At 40.0% G+C, this 21203-nt stretch overlaps 1 protein-coding gene and 1 long non-coding RNA gene across 2 annotated transcripts; one reads left to right on the top strand and one right to left on the bottom strand.

Annotated features, from left to right (window-relative positions):
- Positions 1-1037: 1037 nt before the first annotated feature.
- On the top strand, positions 1038-2134 carry LOC139637292 (uncharacterized). The gene is made up of 3 exons (XR_011694577.1): positions 1038-1096; positions 1201-1301; positions 1561-2134. It is a non-coding gene; the product is annotated as an uncharacterized lncRNA (long non-coding RNA).
- A 12356-nt stretch (positions 2135-14490) lies between these two features.
- Positions 14491-21181, bottom strand: LOC139637515 (lysosomal proton-coupled steroid conjugate and bile acid symporter SLC46A3). Its single transcript, XM_071506268.1, has 6 exons — positions 21046-21181; positions 20282-20479; positions 18465-19347; positions 17788-17871; positions 17389-17545; positions 14491-15768 (listed from the first exon to the last, which is right to left on the bottom strand). The coding sequence occupies exons 2-6, from the start codon at positions 20468-20470 to the stop codon at positions 15669-15671; spliced, it is 1413 nt and encodes a 470-aa protein (XP_071362369.1). The 5' UTR covers positions 20471-20479; positions 21046-21181; the 3' UTR covers positions 14491-15668.
- Positions 21182-21203: the final 22 nt, after the last annotated feature.

The raw sequence follows: 21203 nt of genomic DNA, 5'->3' as shown, positions 1-21203 counted from the left end.
CTAATTTGGAGCTAATTCTGTTGAGAAAATGTAAGCCCCCTGAGGACACTGTGATCAGTCCCAGGCCACAAGGAAGATTCCATCGCTTTAGTAATTTGCAGGTGGTTTTCATTTTAGTGACAGTATCATCTTCAGATTCTAGTCCTCTTCAGCTGTCTGGCTCCTGCGCTCGGACCCACCCTCTTTTTCTATGTTACCTAACTTTTGTGTCCCCACTTACCCTCTCCTCTTCTTCGCCTTCTCTCTGTTTCTTCCTGAGTCTATGAAGCTGCATTAAAAGAAGAAGGTGCCGTCACGAGTCATTTCAAACAATCAAACGCTTTGTCACCCAATTGTGACTTTAAATTTTAATTACTGTAGACAGACCTATATTCAAATTCAAAGTCTGTGCCTTCAGGTGAGAATTCATTGAATCTCCTGGCTTAGTTCAATATTCAAAACAAGCAGAGAGCTCAGCTCTCACAGTGCAAACAGAGCTATAGCTCCTTGCATTGGCAGATGGGAAGATCTTAAAGGACCCTCAGCAAAATCTCCATGTTTATTCAGCGTGTTTACCTTCTTCGGTAAAGCAAAGACGAAATCTGTGAACCAGAAGAAATAAAGCTGCTCTCTGCGAAAGGAAGCAGTTTATGGAAAATGTGGTCATAATTTCAAGAAACACTTACAGTAAACGGCCACTGTTGTGGGATAGAAGCTGCAAATCATCTTGACCATAGCCCCATTTTGCTGACGATAATTTTACACAAAGAATTATAGTGAGAGTTCTGTTGACAATGGTAAATTTGCATTTTAAATGGGCTTTACATGTCACCTTCAAGGCCTTTCCAAGTGATTTAATCCAACATATGGAAATGTGAAATATAAAAGGAATCCTCACAGCCCAGCCCCAAACAAAGAGAAATCTTCCCCAGGCTTCTCTTCCTCACTTCTTGATCTATGGAGTAGTTAGAGTTGCATGTTGACAGACTCACTCTCTCTTCTCTTCTTTCTCCTTCACTTAATTGTATCATTTCTTTATTTGGTTCAGGACCAGAGGAGTCTGGAAGGGTTCATCCTCTACAACCAACTTCCAGATACAATCACTATATGGAGATAGGTGGAGTGTTTGCACCACAGCAATTCCAGTACACATCTTAACAGATATTTACAACACAATTAAATAAATGTGTAAGCACGTGGTTTTGGTTTTCTGTCTTCTAGGTCACAACATACTGGAGTACACAAGACAGTTGTGGTTCTTGTGAAGCCAGACAGTCAAGGACTTCTTATCTCAACCAAAGCTTCTTTGGGTTTTAAGCCAGGTATCAGCAATGATCATGGTTTTAGTTTTACACTCATTTTACTTCAGAGTTTTCCATCTGAACCAATTAGAGACACATCTTATCTTTGTCAAAACAGCAAAGAGAACCTTGAGGAAATCTGACATTTAATAACTTTCTTTTTTTTCCCTCATTTGTTTGTCATTGGTACAAAGTTCCAACTTTTCTTTAAACTGTAATATAATAAAGGCAATCCCCTGAAGAGACGTTTGTTAGCTCTAACTTTTGTGTTTTCCAACAGACGATCGGGATTGGGATCAAAGTGTCACTCAGCCGTTCCAGCTGTGTTTTCCCTCCTTTAACAACGTCCTCATCCTTGGAGTGACATCAACAGGACATCCTATACCAACACTGTTGACCTCAGTAGACCTCAGTCCACTGCACACATGCATAAATACATGTGTGTGTATGTGTGTAGACATGTGGCCTGCTTTCCATTGAACGGCACCAGAGAAAGTGTTCACTTTTTAAAGAGCTCTATGTGCAGGCTGTAATTTACAAAATCTGTGTTTGGGTTGTGTGCTTGGACCTGGTTGGCTGCTTAGCTCTTTTCTTTTCTTTTTTTTTTTTTTTCTTAAAATACAGAGGGCAGTAGCAGACCTCATCAAAGCTTGGCTACTGTTGAAATCCTTGCTGCCTGCTAAACTTACTCCCTTGAGTATTTCAAAGGTCATGTCCATTCACGAAACCTCCTTTATAAACACACACGTACAAAGTGGTCCATATGCGCACAGTATAAACCAGTGCACAACAGACAGAGATACAGATAGTAAAGACTGTAACAAAATACAGGGCACTTTATTGAATACTTTACTACTTTGTCAAGGCCTTAGCATGAGCGAATAAATAAAAACTCATGTCAAAACAGGTCTGGAAAATGTTTTTAACGGACATATTTTTTTAATAACTCTATAAAAACTGGCAATGTTGCAAAATATGCTTATTCACTTGGAGATATCACTCTCACATTTTGCTAGAGCCAGGAGATGGCTAGCTTAGCTTAGCAAACAGACTGTAAACAGGGGAAACTCTATGTAGAAATGCAACTTTTGATACACTTCTTATTTTTGCACAGAAATAAAAAAAATTGTTAATAAGTTAGTGTTTTAAGTGTTAGTGGACAGATACCTTTGGATAGAACCAGGTTTTCCCCCTGTTACTTTTATGCTAGGCTAAGCTAACCACCTCTTGGCTGCAGCTTTATAGTTTAAGGACAAATATCAGTGATATTTGTTTAAAACATGTTTGTTTGAAACACTGCACTACTACAGACTGCAGCACTAATTGGTTTGGCATTTTAGCCTCAGTCACTAAGTGGAAGGAAATATTTCAGCAGGGCAGTTGGTGACATATTGTCTATAAATCTCACAGAACAATGGAGTTGTGGTCCATCTGTAGATCTGGCTTGGAGACGAGAAGGTACTTGGCTCTGAAAATTTCATGGGTTTTTCTTCTTTTTTTTTTTTCTTCTAAAGATTGGGAGTGCTGATTTTAGGAAACTGTAACCATTGTGCAGCATAGTGAATGGAAAAACCAATGGCATAAAACCCTTTTCTTTTCTATCCCAGTTAAAATGACCTTCCCTTCCCTTGGAGAGTTTGGCACGATAAAGAGATCGCATGATTAAAAGTGCTGGTCAGTTTTTACATGGAATTTCTCTGCTCTTAAATGTGCTGTGTGTTTTGCTGTTCTGTCAGCACTCTGCATTTTACTACCCATCGCTGTTTCCTATTTTACTGCAAAGCAATGCTAAACAGTGGATATGAGTAGGACAGGCTGATAAAGAGGATAATCAATAAGGTCAAATGAAGGTTAACCACCCCTCTCTGCATCACTGCTAAACATCACAGTCAACACTGTGCAAGCTGTATCACAAAAACTGCATCTGGTGCTGGTAAGATAATAGTCCACAGCCAGATAATTTGGGTCACATAAGTTCACTTTTACTAAAGTTCACTAAAATGGCAACATATGTAAAGTCTAAAGCTAACAAGCAGCCAGCTTCTTTTCAGGCAAGGCATCTCACTGTAATTGGAGGAAACCCCAAACAATAACATTTAGTCCATAAAAAGATTAGATCTCATGCATTTATTGGGAGTTTTTTAGCATTTTGTTGATAATTAAGTTCTTTTATCCAGAAAGGTCACTTCCATATCAGGGAGTATGGTGGAAGAAAAGGATTAAATTCCTGTTTAAAGCATCTGGTTTCACCTCCTAGTGTGGTAGTTAGCATGTAACAGCTGAAATCCAGGAAACATCTTGGCAGAGATTGTACATTTCCAGGTGCAGGGAAGTCAAAAGCACCCTTAACTCCAATTTCTTTTCTTGTAGGGAAAGAAAAGAAATATAATGTCTTCAAACACAACATTAATGGCTTTGGGAACGAGTGAGGCTGTCTGAGAGTGCAAATGTGTTTGCATGCAAGCATACATGCATTGAGGCTGCACGTGTGTGTGTGTGTGTGTGTGTGTGTGTGTGTGTGTGTGTGTGTGTGTGTGTGTGTGTGTGTGTGTATGTGCTTATGTACCTATCCAGCAGTGGACCCTCCCATCATTACACATCCACCAACAGTGGACTGGTGACTCAACAGGGGGTATTCTGGAGGTCCACTGTTGGTCATACCTTAAATCATGCTATAATTGTGTCCAAAACCGATGAAGTTATTTCAGATGTAGCCAAGAGGGGACCTGCAGGTGTTTGAGTGTCAAAGTTCATACTAAGCACTACTTCTACAGACTGGAGCAGGGTTTTTAATGATTCAGACATGTTTTTCCCACTCCTCCATAGTGTAAATGGTTTGCAGCCCTACATGGGAGCTATTTAACAGACTGCAGACTAAAGGAAAAAAATATTTGAATGATCATCTTTAGTAGATGTCCTAACTAGTTTCAAGCTTCTTAGCCACTTGTATTCCACTGCATAACCCTGTGCTACTATTTCTCTGGAGTTTCAGGGCTTCAGCCCTCTTCAGCCAGATTTGATGCCCCAGGCTATTTGAACCAGGCACCGCACAGACTAGAGACTTATGTTCACATACAAACCCACCACTCCACCAAGTCAACTCCACACTGGGAGCTTCTCTCTGAGTGCTTTTCCCTTGATATTTTGGGTGTTAGAAATTCTCTGCTCCTTATAAGGCTCAAACTCATGTCCTCACATCTTGAGTTCAATCCTCTGGTTCGATCCTCAGCCACTGCACCAAACTGAACTGAAGTAAACACGCTAACAAATATTTGTAAAGAGTCTTTTCACAACTCACTAAAGGTAATAGAGGACAGTTTGGACGCTTTGATGCTGTGAGTTCTCAGAACGTAGAAGTGGTGGATCAAAAGCCTCAGGGTGTTAGAGTTAAGACTCTTATGAACTGTTGAAGTTGTGGGTTAAATCCTTGGTGAATTTTGAAGTCCAACACCCAGATGAAAGATTTAAATACTGATTACTGTAATAAATGGCTCTCAGGTGTCTCTAATCAAATAATTTGTTACGGAACTTCTTGGAATGTGGGTTCAATACTTATGAGGCTCACTAAATTTTGAAGTCCAACACCCAAGTGAAGCACTCAGAGACAAGCTTCCAGTGCAACTGGTGTCGTGGTGGTGGGCTTGTTCATAATAATATAAAGTGCCAGTGGTGCAGTGTCTGGCTCAAACCTGCCTGTTTCCAGTAACTGGAGCATCAACACCAATCATGGTCTGACAAAGGTTTTTAAAAATGTTGGAAGGTTTTTGCAGCTATCATAAAACTGTAGTACTAAAGTGGCCACTACTCTATTGGCCTATTACATTAAGAGCTGCTATGTGTTGTAAAGCGTAATCAATCACATACTTCAATGGCGTTCTAGATAGTCATGCCATTTGCCCATTCTATTGCTAATGGAGTGAAACACTACATGTCTCTTTTGAGAAAGAAAATATTTGTCAAAATAAGATGTTTGAATGTTAAAAACAATACAATATCCAATGAATTTATGTCCCAGTCTGTGTTCTACACAGACAGTATCACTGCAGGTGATGGAAATCCCCTCAGATAGGGAGACATCAGCCAATTCTTAAAAGAAAAGTACAAAAGCAGTTTTCGCTTTTGCACTCATATTATGGGGGAAGTTTTTTTCAATGTCTGGAAATAGTGCTGTCAGAGGTCAGAATTTTAACTTTGTTGTTCTTTAATGTACATAATCTTTAATGATTCTGTCTCACATTACAGTGAGATAAGCAGATTATTATCAACATCATTTCTGAATGCCAAACTTTCAGCATGATCTCTTCGAAGTTCAGGAAATGAGGACACAGCATTTGGACTGAAGAGGATAGCTGTGACAGTGGTGTGTGAGGGGGTGTGAAGGGTTATCTTCTGATTATATTAGCCTACAGCAAGTAAAATAACTTGGAGGCAGATTGTCATTAAGCAACTTGAACAACTTTATTTAAGTTTAGGGTTAAGGTTACAGGTTTGTTTGGACAAGTAACCGATAAAAAATAATTTGAAATAAATAGAAATTTGAGAGTCTTGGCTTTTGTTTGGGGTAAAATGAGGAAAAAGATGTAAATATATAAGATATTCACATCACCACCAACCACAGTAATTTGGTTTTCATCAGGTTTGTATAGTATTAAACAACAATCCTTTGTTGTCATTTTTTCTTTATGTAATCCTTGTGATGACAGAACATGTTGACTCACTTTTAAAGCACACAGATGAATTTCAAGTCATCAAACTACATACAAATACAGAAGGTACATACAGATTATCAGGAAATCAGGCTGCAAATATTGCAAATATGGAAAAATAAAAGCTTGGATTGTGCTGTAAAACTATCGAGTGCACATGTCTGGATGTCTGCATATGCTGTCATGTATATGGGCATGTGTTCCCCATACTATAAATGCATATGTTCATGTTCATGTGTGTTTGTGATATTGCTGATTTCACTCACATGGCTGACATCAATCATTGGCAGACACAGGACAGATGTTAGCAGTGTTCCAGTAGAAACAAGTAAGTCTTAACAGCTGGTAGAAGCGACCTCTGAAAAGCAGATAGGGGCAAAACAGCCCATGGGATACTATCTGTGTCCTGAGACTTTCCTCGCTGGAAGAGTTTCTGTTTCTATGAATGCCTCTGCTACAAGGCTTTAAACACTCCGGGAGGTTTATGCCCCAGTCCTTTCCTGCTGGAATGACACTCAGAACAAAGAAAGGCTCAAGGACACAGCAGTATCCTCACTCTGGCTGCACGTATTCCCTCCAAGAAATCTCTCATTGTTGGAGAGAAAGACTGGAGAGAGGGAGGACGCCCTTGGGACTGCATGGACAATAAATTCACTGTGATATCCCGATGTCCCCTCCATCCCAACCCCAGCTCGTCTACGATCGTCTACTTCTGTACCAAATGTGATGGAGACTTCCTCTCTCATTTTTAGGTTCATGGCAGGGGCCTGATAGACAAAATACAATCCATCTCAAATAACTGTCTTCATTAAAATTTGGTCCAGATGTATCATTTGACTCCATTGTTGAACATCGAGGGATTTGCTAATTCAGACAAATGAAAGCAAAACAATAATATTTAAAGGGTCAGTGACGAGGGGGGGTTTCCAGTCAGAGAGTGTTGGTTGTGGAGGTTTGACACAAAACTGAGCTTTTATGGTGGCTACAGCGCTCAGAGTGATGCTTGGCCTAAATACATGAATACACATTCGTGCCACAGGCAGCTTAGGTTAATCAGGAAGTAGTGAGAAATAAACTAAAGCATTGTGGATGTTTGTTTGTTAATGGGATTTGATGACATGGATGACATGGAAAAACACATTTTTATTCTTTAATATATGACCAGCCATTTTTTACATTTTTTTTAAATGAATGTCCTGAGGCATCAAATTTCTGGATATCTGTAAGAAAATAGTTTGATGTATCCTGTGCTGGTTTTACTGATTTTTTACTTTTTTTGCAGACAGTTTCCACTCCAAGGCCATAATCAGAAACCTGATGCTTGTGTGCGCTGCAGAAACCTTGCTAATACAAACCAAAATGAAAATGTCTATTAATAGACCAGTGAAAACCAGACATAGCCGACTGCAGGCTGTAAAAATGAGCTCACTGCAAAGAACAGAGGCATGGGTTGGGTCAGAGAAAATCTGATAAATACAGATGTGAGTGTGTGCGCTCACAGCGCTCCACAGCGTGCTGGCTTACTGTTTGCCAGTGTGGCTAAACAGAAGGTCTACTGGCTCTGTGGTTCCTGTAATGTCAGACTGAAACTGGAGAGCTTCTGATCTGACCAGAGATACCTCTCATGGTCAGTTTGTGTGCTTGTGTCTGTGTCTGTTTAAGAGCACGCCCCAGCCAAATGCAATTAGTGTGGACCCACTTAAGACACACGCTGCTGCTAATATACCCAAAGAGACAATAAAACCTCCTTAGGGAAAATTGAGACGAAAGAAAAGACCAAAAGACCAAAAGAAAGAATAATCTGGACTGCAAAGAAATCATGAGAAGGATAATAATGACATTAACAGTGTCTCTAATGGTCACTGTAATCCCTTAAAAGTACAGACACTGAATATGGGCTATATATCACTATTAGTCAAGCATTCTTCTTTCCACTCCTCTCTGATTATCAAGTCCTGATATTTCTTCCAATCCAGGCAGCTGGCTGATTAGTCTGATGCACTGAAGCAGAACCAGGGAAGCAGAGAGCAGTGTATTGATTGTCACAGTGACCTTTTGCTATGCCACTGTTCCAGAGATGTGGGGGGTTGCCATTCTTTAAGAGTCTGGCTCACCAGCAGCTGACAAGGCTGAAGACAGGAATGCACAAATGACATAGATTTCATGTACTAAATTGTAATCATTGTGGTCTCAGTGGGACGGCACCACCAAACAACAACCTTTAGCCAACTACCTCCAAAGTAGGGAGCGGTTGATAACCAGGATAGCTCACCTTGGTAAATGACTGCTCGTGGTCATGGAAGGCAGCAGTGTGTTGTGTTATTTTTGTAACACAGAATTGGGGACAGAATACCAGTTGTGTGATCATTTTGTCCATGATAATAGTATTTAGGACAAGTGGCAACCCGCCGTGACATCACCCACTGGTTTGTGAACTGTTGTTTTGAAGTTTCGAGTTTGTAATTTGGCCATCGCCTTCTTGGTTTTTTGAAACCAGAAGAAATCAAATTTGGACAATAAGGTGGAGCTGAGGAGGAGAGAGGGGCGGATCTGACCTTCTCTGTACTCTATCCTGATTCTCAGGCAGGTCACCGTGTGTGGTACAGTCTCTCAGTCACAAGGTCGCCACACCCTAATCAAACAACGCATTAGGAAAATGTTTACTGAGGTAATAAATCAAGATAGAAGCGAGGCCATTTTCCCATAGACTTCAATACAATCAGACTTTTTGCAACCAGTGGAATCGCCCAGTGATGGTCATGAGATAGAATGCAGGTTTAAGGCGCTTCAGCTTTGGCTTCACTTTTTAGACCTTGAGTCTATGTCCATTTTTATGTACAGTCTATAGTATAGAATAGCATTAATATTTTTAAGATAATCATTAGAGCTACATACAACTTATGGTGGTGTGTGTACTGTTTGGTAGTAGGCCTATTGATTGTGGTGCTATGTTGCTGTGATAGCAATTCAGAAGGTAATGAAGCTACATGAAGATACTGAGACTGAGTGTGCAAGGCAGGGAGCAGGAGACCCATACAGTAGATATGCAGGGTGGGGGGAAGGTGGAGATTTCACTGTGAAACCACCTCTAGAGGCTGAAGCATGGTTAGATGGAGATTGCAAAGGAGAGGGAGAGAAGAGGGGTCTGTGGTTGAGGCATGTGCCAACAATGGTGGTTGCAGGGTCTATATTTGAAACAGATGATAAAAGCCCAGTCAATTCCTTTAAGCGAAGTGGTGGAGAGAAAATAAGTAGGATGTGAGGGAGGGAGGTAGTAGGGCTGACAGGGGAAGAGACATTATTGGCAGTTAGGACTGGTTAAAGACATCTGTGGAAGGAGTGGGTAACCACATGAAGCCATGCAATCCAGATGGGGCAGAAGCAGGTATAGGGAAATTTGCTGGTGTCAATGATGAAAAAGGATAAAAGGAAAGGGACAAACATGTAATAGAAGTCTAAACATTGATTGTTTTATCTATAAATGATTCTAACCCTTCACAGAAAAGAGCACATCAGGGAATGGCAGTAATTATGTGTCAGGGACAATAGAGCTCCTGGACCTCTGACAAACATCCAGCCAAGCACAAACAATCATGCTCACGCAACCTACACACAGATAGCATGTGGAGAGCAGTGAGTGATCAGAGCTTCAGAAAAAAAAAAAAATCACCAACACACACATCATCCACAGCACATGGCAGACCTGTCAGCAGGGGAAAACCAACACAGCAGTGTGACCTTTGTAGAAAGAAAAAGGGGTGGAAGAAGGTCTATCTGGGATTGGAGGTTTGTTGCATGATGCATACACACACACACACTTGCATTGAAAAAGTCCAGTGCAAACACTAGTACATTCCAAGTTGTGGCGTAAGCGCCAAACCCTTGACTTCTTAAGAGTGCAGTGAAGCAAACACGCAACCATGAAGTTCATAACTTGCCTGGGAAAATGCCGTGTTGATGATGCTCTGCTCTTCTTCAACTACTGTCAAAGTGCCTTTTAGGGAAGTGTCCCAGAGAAGTTGTGTATAAATGTATTTGTGTTAGGCTGTTTCCATGTGTAAAGTGTTGATACACAAATGATTTTTGTGGTCAACAAAATCTCTCCTGGGGGAATCAACCAACATTCACATTAACTGTCAGTGAATTCCCCGTGCTATTGAGCCTGTTTACTGTATGAAAACTGAGAATGAAAATAAATATGTAGAAGATCCTGACTTGATCAAATGATCCCCAGATGATCGAATGATCCTCAGACTGGGAAGCCCCCTTATCCCCCCGCCCTTAGCTTCAAACCACCTCAAATGGGTTTTTATATCGGAGTGAATTATCTCATCCTGGGGAAACAGAAGGTCGAGATAAAGAGAGGTCTGTTAGCAACTTACTGGATCAACATCAGAGATTAGGCCATTGGTGATGTGATGTGGTATGGTGCAGATGATCATATTGCTGATTCAGCTAGTTTGGAAACCAGAAACCAAAGACCCTTCATCCTCCCTCAATGCTCCACCATACTCATGTCAAACTTCCCTTTAATCCTCAACGACCCCATGCACGCCAGACACACACACACACCCAACATCATGACTGTCTCCCCCCTGAGCCCCCTTCCCCCTCGCTTGCAGACTATCGTCACTGCTCACCACACCTCCATCTCTAATTTAACCAGAAACCTCATGTTTGGTGCCAAGCGAGCCCAGCCTCAGATGATCCCTCGGGTAATCTCCAGCACCCGAGCTTAATTCAGACTCAGTGTCAGCATTACCTTACAATCAAGCTGCAGTCACGGTTCTCAAGATTTGAGGATGGAAATCAAATAACTGCACATTATGATCAGACGTCATTTGGGTTTCCGCGAATGAAGCCAATTCAAACTGACGTGCCATGTGTAAATTTTTAAAAAAGGAGGGGGGGGAAGGAAATTACACACACTTTCGCTGGCATGTTTCTGCTTCAACAATTTTCAAAAGCAACAAGATTTTATTTTTCTTAGGTGCAAGGAGGTCTGTCACATGTTTCACACTGAAGCAGCATCTTAAACCAGCATATCCAAGTTATGTTTGTCTTTCTTTTTACCTTTTTCAGAGTAAATGGCAGCCTGTTCCATTCTCATGAAGGTCTCCCATCATCCTAAGTCACACCTCTCCCCACAGTTTAAACATACCAGCAATAAACAACCCAGTTTAAAGCTGAGCTGATAACTATACCCTGTGATGCATCATGTGTAGGTCTAATTTGATTATATGTAGCATATTCAGCGCAGATTCACGTGATCTCATTCATCTTTTGTGGTGTCAGACATGCTTCTCTGTCTCCACACTAACCCACTGTTCCAGCAACTATACACAGCCGTGCAATCTAATGGGATCCCTGCCAATTATTTCAGATCTCCATTCATCCTCCATAAGACACATATCATTTGCGTGCTTACACACTTGCCTTGATGTTAACTGTTTTTTCTCCCAGAGGGGCTAAGATAAATAGATTCACATACATGCATGCAAGCACATTCACAACCCGTCTATGTAGAGGACAAAGGCAGGAGGTGGGAACTTCGGAGAATTCAGAGTAGGAAAATCAAATAAAACAACTCTGACCTGTGAGACGAGCCAGGAACTGAGCTGAGTTAAAAGCTGAAGTGTTAAGAGCACATAGGCTTTTGATGGAAACAGGGGCAGACACTTTTTTTTTTTCATATTGACTTTAATCAACATTAATTGGTCACCAATATAATTTCCAGTATATTAATTGGACTAGGCAATTTACATCCTGCTCAGAAATGTTACGTTTCTTTTAATGTTGACCACAATGTTATGTGGATACAATTCTGAAGTGGTTATAAGACCATTAAATTAAACTGTGGCTGCACTGACAACATAATAAAGTTTGTTATGGTTGAACGTAGACTCATCAATAGTCCTTTTGTAACTTAGGGATAAACAGATCATGTACAGAGCAAAGCAGTATAGCTGCTTTATCTTTGCAATCTTCACTTCAGCATCTATGATGGAAAGGGATCTACAGTCAGGTCCATAAGCATTTGGACAGTGACATTTTTTTGAAAATTTGCCTCTCTTCACCACCACAATAGATTTGAAATGAAGCAGTCAAAATGTGACTTAAATGTTGTCTTTCAGTTTTAATTCAAGGTTTTTAACAGAAGTATTCCATTAACCATTAAGGAATAACAACTACTTTTATACATACTCTCCTATCATCAGAGGCTCAAAAGTAATTGGACAATTGACTGACAAGCAGTTTTATGGCCAGATGTGTCCTCTGTCCTTGTTATGCTATGACAAATTAAGCAGATAAAAGCTCTGGAGTTGATTACAAATGTGAATTTGCATTTGGCACTTGGTCCCTGAAATTCTCAGTATGTGGTCCAAAAAAAGTGTCACTGCAAGTGAAGAAGGCCATTATTAGGCTGAAAAAAACAAAACAAAACTTCTCAGGAAGATAGCAGAAACTTTGGAGTGCCCAAATCCACAATTTGGTACATTTCCAAAAAAGCAGGAGGGCATTGTCAACCTCACCAACACCAAAAGGGTTTGAAGACAGACACTTTAGATGTCTTCTGAAGACAGAAGTGGATTATCATAGATTTTTCCTTGGTGAAGAAAAACCCCTTCATAACGTTTACTGAAATCAAGAATTCTCTGGGCAAAGTAGGTGTGTCACTGTCAAACTCTACAATCAAGAGACGCCTTCATGAATCCAAGTACAGAGGGTTTATGATAAGGTGCAAACCAGTGGTAACCCTGAAGAAAAGGGAGACCAGATTAGACTTTGCCAGAAAACAGCTGAAAAAGCCTTCCCAGTTTTGGAAAAAGATTCTTTGGGCAGATGAAACCAAGATTAACTCCAAAACACCAAAATGATGGGAAGAGATATGGAGAAGGAAGGGAATGGACCATGATCCAACGCATACCACATCATTGGTTAAACATGGTGGAGGCAGTATTATGGCGTGGGCATGTATGGCTTCTAATTGAACTGGCTCACTTGTGTTTATTGATGATGTGACTGCTGATAGAAGCAGAATGAATTCTGAAGTTTATAGAGCTTCTCAAGGCAAAGAAACAGAATATTCTTCAATGGCCAAGTCAGTAACCTGATCTCAACCCCAGTGAGCATGTGTTTCACTCACTTAAGACAAAACTGAAGGCAGAAAGACACTCAAACAAGTAGCAACTGAAGAAGGCTGCAGTAAAGGCCTGGCAAAGCATCACATGGGAGGAAACTTAGCCTCTGGTGATGTCCATGGGTGGCAGACTTCAGGCAGTCATTGACTGCAACGGATTTTCCTCCAAATACTAAAAGTAATTCTTATTTTCACAGTTTTGTTTGTTTGTCCAATTACTTTTGAGCATCTGAAAATGGGAGAGTATGTCTAAAAGTAGTTGTCATTCCATAATGGTTGATGCACTTGCATTAAAGCTGAAAGACTACATTTAAATCACATCTTGAATGCTTCATTTCAAATCTAGTGTGGTGGTATAAAGGGACAACATTTTTTAAAATGTGTCATGGTCCAAATACTTATGGACCTGACTGTATACATACAGAGGGCTTCCACTTACAGGGAAACAATGTGACTTTTTACAATACCACGATTTGAAATACAACATTAAAAAAGAGCTTAACACTGGTGAAACATTATACTCCAAATCCGGGGTATTGGCTGATGATGTAGGTGTACAGCGTGCCAATTTGCCTGTTTTCCTGGACCAAGAGTGACATCTAGCGGTCAATATAGAAAAGGCTGCATCATTTGAACTCTTACCCTGCATGGGAATTATTCTTTTAGTTTGATACAGACCTATTAAAACACCAGTACTGTGGAAATAGGAGCAAAATCCTTGATAGTCATAACTTTACAGACACCCTAAGAAAATGCACACAAAATGTTGTCAAAAGGTTTGTATTAACTTTTCTTCCCCAGCCAAGTAGGATTCCCTTCACTGCATTTCAGAGGTCTAGAACTAGGTTGAGACCACGTTTGTCATGTTTTGTGAACTGGATTGTGTCCCTGGTTTCTCAAAGTCTGGCTTGTTGGGATTTTACACCTTTTCGAAAGGTTGCCAAGTATTTAAGATTCATGTCAAACCTTAACTTTTGAGGTTTAATTTGTTTAATTTACTTTCCTGGTGATATTCTCTTCCTTCATCTTTACATTTCAAACCAAACATTAGACGTGATAATAAAGTCTACATATGTTTATTGACTGGATGCCTTTAATTAGTGAGAAGTCACTCCATCATGATAAAGGTCTCTCTGCAAAAACACCCAATTCTTGCAAAGGAAAGGTCCTTTCTGATACTTAATCAAGTTGTTGCTAATTAAGACAAAGCACGTAAATCTCCATCTGTTGTGGTTTGAACAAGCCACCGGAAGATGTGTCCATACAGGCTTAAAGTGCACAGTGTGTGCTCTTCATTGACAGCAAAAACTAGTTTTACTGATTGTTGGACATCTTGGAGACAGTGTTAGAGGAACTCACTAGATTTCAACCATTTAATTTCTTTTATTTTTATGTTGTTTTTTTTAATATCATTTACACAAAGACAAATGAACAAGATAATAGAAAACACAGGCAAAGCTAACAAGCATTAGTCATTTGATTTATTACATTATTTGCACTTTTGAGATAAAAAACACCACCAACATCCCTGCGTTTCCAATTATACTTCTATGAAACATTTGGACTCACAAAAAAACATTACACTCAGGTTTTTACCATCTGTGTGGTTACGAAAACAAAAATAAATCAATATCCTTCCTAAAAAACACCTAACTTAATCGTTTTGGCACAGTAAACGATTACAGAGGTGACATATTCCCATCCCATTGATTTTTCATGTTATATGTAGTTCCAGCTCTCACCCTGGTTCAGAGGAGCTGGTTCCTTTTAAAAACCCTTTCCTCCCTCCGTTTTTACTAGTTTCACATTCTTTCCCACTCATATGTGTGCATAACTTTCTTTACTTTTACATCACTTAATGTGGGGTTTAGTGAATAAAATGCATCAAAACTGTAGCTAAGTCTCACAGATACAAGCAACTTTACATAGCAAACAAGACTGATGTTTTGTTGCATATTTGGTGCGCTGCATGACATTTCTATTTAGAAACAAGTGCTGGTGGAGCTCTTTGTCAAGACAATAACTAACATTGCACTAAAAAGTAATGACAGAGAGGTATCACAGACCTGAATCACTTCATAACTGGAATCCTGAATGCAAACATTTTTAAAACTGCAAATCATATCACACTGTTAAACTTTATGAAAACACATGAAATCCTTTTGAACATATTCATAATCTCAAAGTCAGGCCATTTTGAGGTTAAAAATAATGTCTGAGGATGCTCACACAACACTCCTGTTGCTGGAGGACCTCTTAGCTCTGATAAACATCACTTATTATCCCTTCACTGAAAGACTCAATGTCCTATTTATTCTACCATCTTGAATTGTAACTAATCCAACAATGATCACTGCTTCAGAAGATAGCACAAACTACCACAGCAAGAAAACCTAAGAGATGAATCTGTAACCTGCATTATTAACATATAGCATATATAAGAGTCATTGAGGTACTTTTGGGAAAAAGTATCTTAGCCTAAATACCTGAAGAAAAAAAAAATGAACAAAGTGCAGGTGGGGTTTTAGCAGTTCACATGGCTCAGCTAAGAAGAGGAGTGTTGTCGTTCAGATCTTCAACAGCATCCTCTTCTGACTTTTTGACCTCTTCTGCCACATCCACTCCGATCAGACCCACCACCCTAAGAAATTGAAAAACAGGTGTAAGAGAGACAGTGAAAAAAAAACATGGCATACATTACTGTCTCAACCAATTCCAACTGAAATGGGAAGCTGTCAAGATATTCCCAGCACACATAGTTTCATCTATCAAAGTGAATAACATTACCAGTGTTACAACAGGACATAAGGCCCAACTGGAACATGTTGTAAATATCACATGGTGCGTACCCAAACAGTACAAGCTGCACTTTAGTTTGGGGAATCATGTTACGAGTAATCCCTTTAGCAGACAAACAGAATCAAGGAAGTTAAAACAACAACTCTAAATGGGATAGTGATCTTAAAGATGGTATAAAAATGGTTGAAACACACAGGTACTGTCATCAAGACCCTGTATTGCTTTTGTATCTCTCGAGAAAAGAGGTTCTGTTGTGCTGTTTCCATTTAATAGGAGGGTGCAGAAAAAAAGTTTTTCATTCAAAGAAAAGATTTCTTACATGACTTTATGCATTCTGTGCAATCCACTTTTAACTTATTTTAATTAGTTATTTATTTGTATGCAATCATTTTATTACTATTCCATCTTTGAACATGTTTTTTTATGCTCATTTGTGTGAAGAACTCATTGCATGTATTTCTTTGTTGTAAAGCACTTTGAGCTGCATTTCTTGTATCAGGGGTGTATTTAGGGGTATTATTATTATTATTATTATTATTATTATTATCATCATTACTAGCCAGGCTTCACAATACTGTACAAAAAAAAACTAGTTAAAATGGATAGGGTTATTTATGTACAGCTCGTGCTGGTCAAACCCGTTTGTTATTCTGTAACTATGTAACAGAAGAAGCAGTGCATGTGACAGAGGGCGATTCACTTACATGCTACACTTCACAGACTGACTCAGCAGCACTACTTTGCCAAGTCAGTGAAACAAAAATAAATGTAAGAACACAGCGTACCACAGGTAAGTATCTTTTTATGGCCTTTCCTCCTTTTTATATGATGGCACATCAGTGTTAATGGTGTATAAGACAAAATGGAAAGTTAAAGACATAATAGACAAGTCAGAGATTTATCTCACTATATAAAGAAGGAGGCTGTTTGGTGAGGGAAGTCGGATGAGTTAAATGCAGAAATGAGGAAATGAGAGTTGTTTTTTTTTTTGTTTTCTGAGTGCCTGAATCTAGCAGGGCATTTCCCTTTTCTAGTCAAGCAAGACTGGCAAACAGTGACTCAGCAGAAAAAAGAGGTGTTCATAATGTAACTTAACCCAGAGTACAGCCCTACACCTGAGGCATATCCACACAGATGAACAGCAGGTTTGACAACCTGTAGTTCTATGTTCTGGAAGAAGCCACCATAGATTATTAAAGCAGATGCATTTATTTTGTGAATGTTGGAACGTACCCAAATACATGCAGGAGAGTTCTGAAAATAGAGAACGGCTGCAACATGCTGCAATATAACTTGGACAAAAACAATGACGGAACTGTGAAAGTGTGCCCAGAAGGTGCATCAGGAAATTACTTTGGAGATTTATGGTTGTATGCTTTCATTATGTAAACTTTAATTGTTTTCTGGTGTGGCTCTTTAACATTGTGTTATGTACAGTACATTGGCAACATGATGAACTTACCCTAGGACAAACAAAGGGATGGCACAGAGTCCTGCAGACAACAGGAAGATGAAGCCAGGGTACCATGCCACCGTAGCAGCATAGACACTGTTGAAGACTGCAGTTGATACATTGCTGGTTAAACTCTCCAGAAAGGAAAGACAGGCAAATAGGGCTCCTGTGGGGAAAAAAAACATACACAGGAAAGAGGAAAAACTATTTTTGAGAAGTGATAGTGTGACTAACAACAACGCGTGATGCCTACAATCAAGCAGTGTAGTTTCAAGATACCCCCCTTGCTCTAAGGGAAAGGAAAGCTGTGTTTTCAAATGCATCGTGGAGCAACTTTGGACTCTGACTCTACAAACACGCAGACACGATACGGTTCTGCGGCTCATGTAGAGCCCTAAACCCACTTACCCTGCTCAGACTTTGAGATGATCTTTGACATCATTGAGCGCATAACAGGGAAAGGCATGATAGAGAGAAGCATTGGCACCCTCACTGTGGTAAACAAATGACAGAAAGCACACATTATATTATACATCATTGTGCAGGGACTATGTGTAACCCAATCTACTTGTAAATTGTAAAAAAAAAAAAAAAAAAGCAAATTCAGTTTCAGTGCTCTCATCTGGACACTGGTTACATGATAACTTAAAATAAACAAAGCAGTGATAAAATATTATAATTATATTGTCTTGTTGGCTTCCAAAGCAATAATCTAATAAAACAGACAAGATACTGTAACCCTTGTATAATTTCTACAGCTTGTAAAGGTGGTAGGAAAGTGAGTTCCTACCTTTCCTACCTGTGCAACAAGTCTTTTCATTGATGCAATTTTCTGTTTTATATCACTCTACAGTGTGCTTTATATATTTCTTCTGCAAATAAAATGCGTCTTATTCTTAATATTATACGTCCTGCCTTTCTACACCCATTTATTTTACTGTAAGTAAAGCACTCTGTGTTACATGTATATGACTTTGTAAACAACTGACAGACAAGGATTTGAACATGTTTTTTTCCACTGAAAAGGGGATTCAAAATTATTATTGGTAGAGGCAACACAGCAGTTGTGGTGGACTTTTTCTCACCTAGAAACATCAGAAAAGTGGTCTTGGCAAAAGCCACCAGGATCATGCCTGTTACAACAGACAGGATCCCAATCAGTACAATCAGCAGCTGCGGTACACCACAGGATGTGAAGGCGTACACGCCCATGAAACTGATCAGGAACACAGTGGTGGACAATGCTGAGCCGTAGCCAATCAAAATCTCTGTCCAGCATAGTGGTTCATTGAGCTCATACAGTGTCATCAAGGAGATCCCACCCACGTAAGCGAATGAGAAGCTGGAGAAGATGACCATCAGGAGGACTAAAACTGTTTTACACCTGCGACTGGCACCTGTAAACATCTTGTAGACCCCATAGGTCATTTGTTTCAGGGCTGAGTGTTGAGGAGACTCATCTAGTATAATAGCATCAGCCGGAGTCCTCTTCACAGTCTCTTCTAGGATGAAAATTGTATAGAGTAGGATCAAACACTGGCACAAGGCAGAGGTCAGAAAAGGCCAGTTAAAGCCTGCAGCTCTCAGGAAGTAGCCTGTTGCTATCGAGGCCACCCCAGCCAACAGGCCAATCATCATGTCCAGTCCGGCCATGCGCAGCGTTTTCTGTCGACCATCCTCACACAGGTCAGCTATGTACGCGAAACAGCCCCCGAGAAACGTGCCCAGGCCACCAAATAGGGAACTGAGAAGTGAGGAACCAATAAGTAAGTAAACGCTGAGCTCAAAGTAGGACACTGTCAGGAAGGCCAAGGTGTAGATCAACGTGCCAATCAGTGGCATGATGATGGTGATCTTGCGTCCTCCCCGGTCACTATAGGCCACAAGCAGGAGAGTGACAACCAAAGAGGGGATCGTGGAGAAGAGCTCCGAGTAAAGGGAAAAGAGAGATGCCTGTCTTTGCACCTCCTGGAAACACAGAAAGAGAGAGCATGATTAAGTGTAAAGATCAAGTATGGTTAAGTGGTGGTTGAGTGGACTAGCACTGGACAGTCAACCTCAAGTTGGCAACTATCCTACAACAACACAAGTTTAACAGAGATAGTGACAATCTATTGTTATGAAACCAACACAGAATGGAAGCACTTTGATTTGTGCATTTTGTTAACATTTCATGTGAAGATTTTCTCATCCAGGGCCAAAAAGAACACAGCTTTCCGACAGGCGCACAGGTGCAAAACTAGCTATTTCCAGTCCAGTGTGTTTGGTCTCACTTCTCTGTAGTGTTTCGTTCTTCCTCTATAAATAAAGGCTAAAATGAAACATTACCAACAGTTTTTGCAGAAGAATATTTCTTCTAAATCCTTTAATTGCAGTATGCCTTGGTGTACTGCAGACTGATTTAGCAGTAGCGGTGGTCGTAAACTTTAGTCACAAGTCTCCTTTGCATGTCGCCTTATGATGCAGTAGTTGAATCAGCTCTTTTTACCTGAGCAGTTTTGCAAGAGGTGATATGAAAAGGTTATATTTGAAAATGTATGTTGTGTCATGATGGTAAAGGTTGAATACAGAGGGATAGTTGTTGAGACACAAACTTTAGTTGTGTAAGAATAGACTAAACCTTTATTATTAACAGCATTATTGTCTGTTAAGGTGCTTTTTAATCAACAGAAAGTAACCATAATAATTCTCAAGTTTAACTGACGATATTAAAGCCATAACAAAATTTCAGTAATGAAAAAGTCAGAAGTTGACACTGGAAAAGTTCATTTAAGTACATTCATTCTTAGCATGTTTTACATGGAAGGGAAAAAAGCCCCAATTCTTTTGTAAATGAGAATACTCCTTTTACCTTGAGTTATGCAAATGCATGTTCTTTTACATCCAGTGATTATTGGCTCACCTCATGGTGGCTTGAATGATTGCTGCTGTTTGCCGCACATCTGGAGGTGTTGTCAGAGATGGGATATGTGGTATTTGTCAGATCCTGCCAGAGCCTCCGGTACACATACTGCTGCACCAGAGGATATATGAGAAAACTGGAGAAAGCGTACAGGGCCACCACAGGCTCTACAAGAAAAAGGCCCTTCATTTTCACTGGCTGCAATATGAGAAAACATATAGAGATTAACACAAGGTAAAATAACATGTTAACTGTCCATATGTGAGCAGACATGAGCAGGGTCTTAAAAGCATTCAGCAGTGAATACACAATGCATTGCCATTTTGTTACTACAGTTTAAAAATGTAATACTTTTAGGATATAGACCAGCTTAGTAAAGATATCCTCTATTGTTGCAGCCCTGAACACTGCAGCATTCAGGTACAGTAAACACATGACATCCGCATCACTCCGCTTTACATAACTAATGAAAGTCATAAGATAGAGTCAACGTGGGAGCACATATAATATTTGTTTGGTTGTTTTTGCCATTTGAGGATCATAGAGCAGGCAGCGTGCACGGCTGCAACAATATCGATCCAACATTATGTGACAATTTGAAAGATAAAGTGGAATATGAGCTAATATCCATGCGATTAAGTTTAAATACAGTCTGCTGCAGGATGAGCAGGGTCAAGTTCATATTTACAGCTTATTGACATCGTATTTTCTAACAGGATGTTGACAAGGAGATGTAGCATAACCCTAGATGTAGCAACACCTACCTTTCAGACAATCGCCCGGGTCATGTCTTAATTATGAAATCACACTTGTGAAACATTGTAAGTGTGAGCGAGGTCCGGGCTCTTTTATGTGAGAGCGTACGGCGTTGTTATGAAACTCAGAGGTCCCGCCTCTCGCGATTAACGATTGGACAGCGGTC

The sequence above is a fragment of the Trachinotus anak genome, unplaced genomic scaffold (assembly GCF_046630095.1).
Source record: "Trachinotus anak isolate AG129_WGS33_773 ecotype Australia unplaced genomic scaffold, CSIRO_AGI_Tana_v1 ptg000020l, whole genome shotgun sequence".
NCBI lineage: Eukaryota > Metazoa > Chordata > Actinopteri > Carangiformes > Carangidae > Trachinotus > Trachinotus anak.
Note: the sequence above shows the minus strand (reverse complement) of the source record. Positions and strands in the feature narration are given on the sequence as shown.

What these genes read in the sequence shown, in the direction of transcription:
- LOC139637515 (XM_071506268.1), bottom strand. Translation starts at nt 20,470, where the DNA reads ATGAAGGGCCTTTTTCTTGTAGAGCCTGTGGTGGCCCTGTACGCTTTC. An exon ending in ATCATTCAAGCCACCATGAG is followed by an intron (nt 19,348 to 20,281) that starts GTGAGCCAATAA and finishes CTGTGTTTCCAG; the next exon opens with GAGGTGCAAAGACAGGCATC. An exon ending in CACTTTTCTGATGTTTCTAG is followed by an intron (nt 17,872 to 18,464) that starts GTGAGAAAAAGT and finishes TGTTTACCACAG; the next exon opens with TGAGGGTGCCAATGCTTCTC.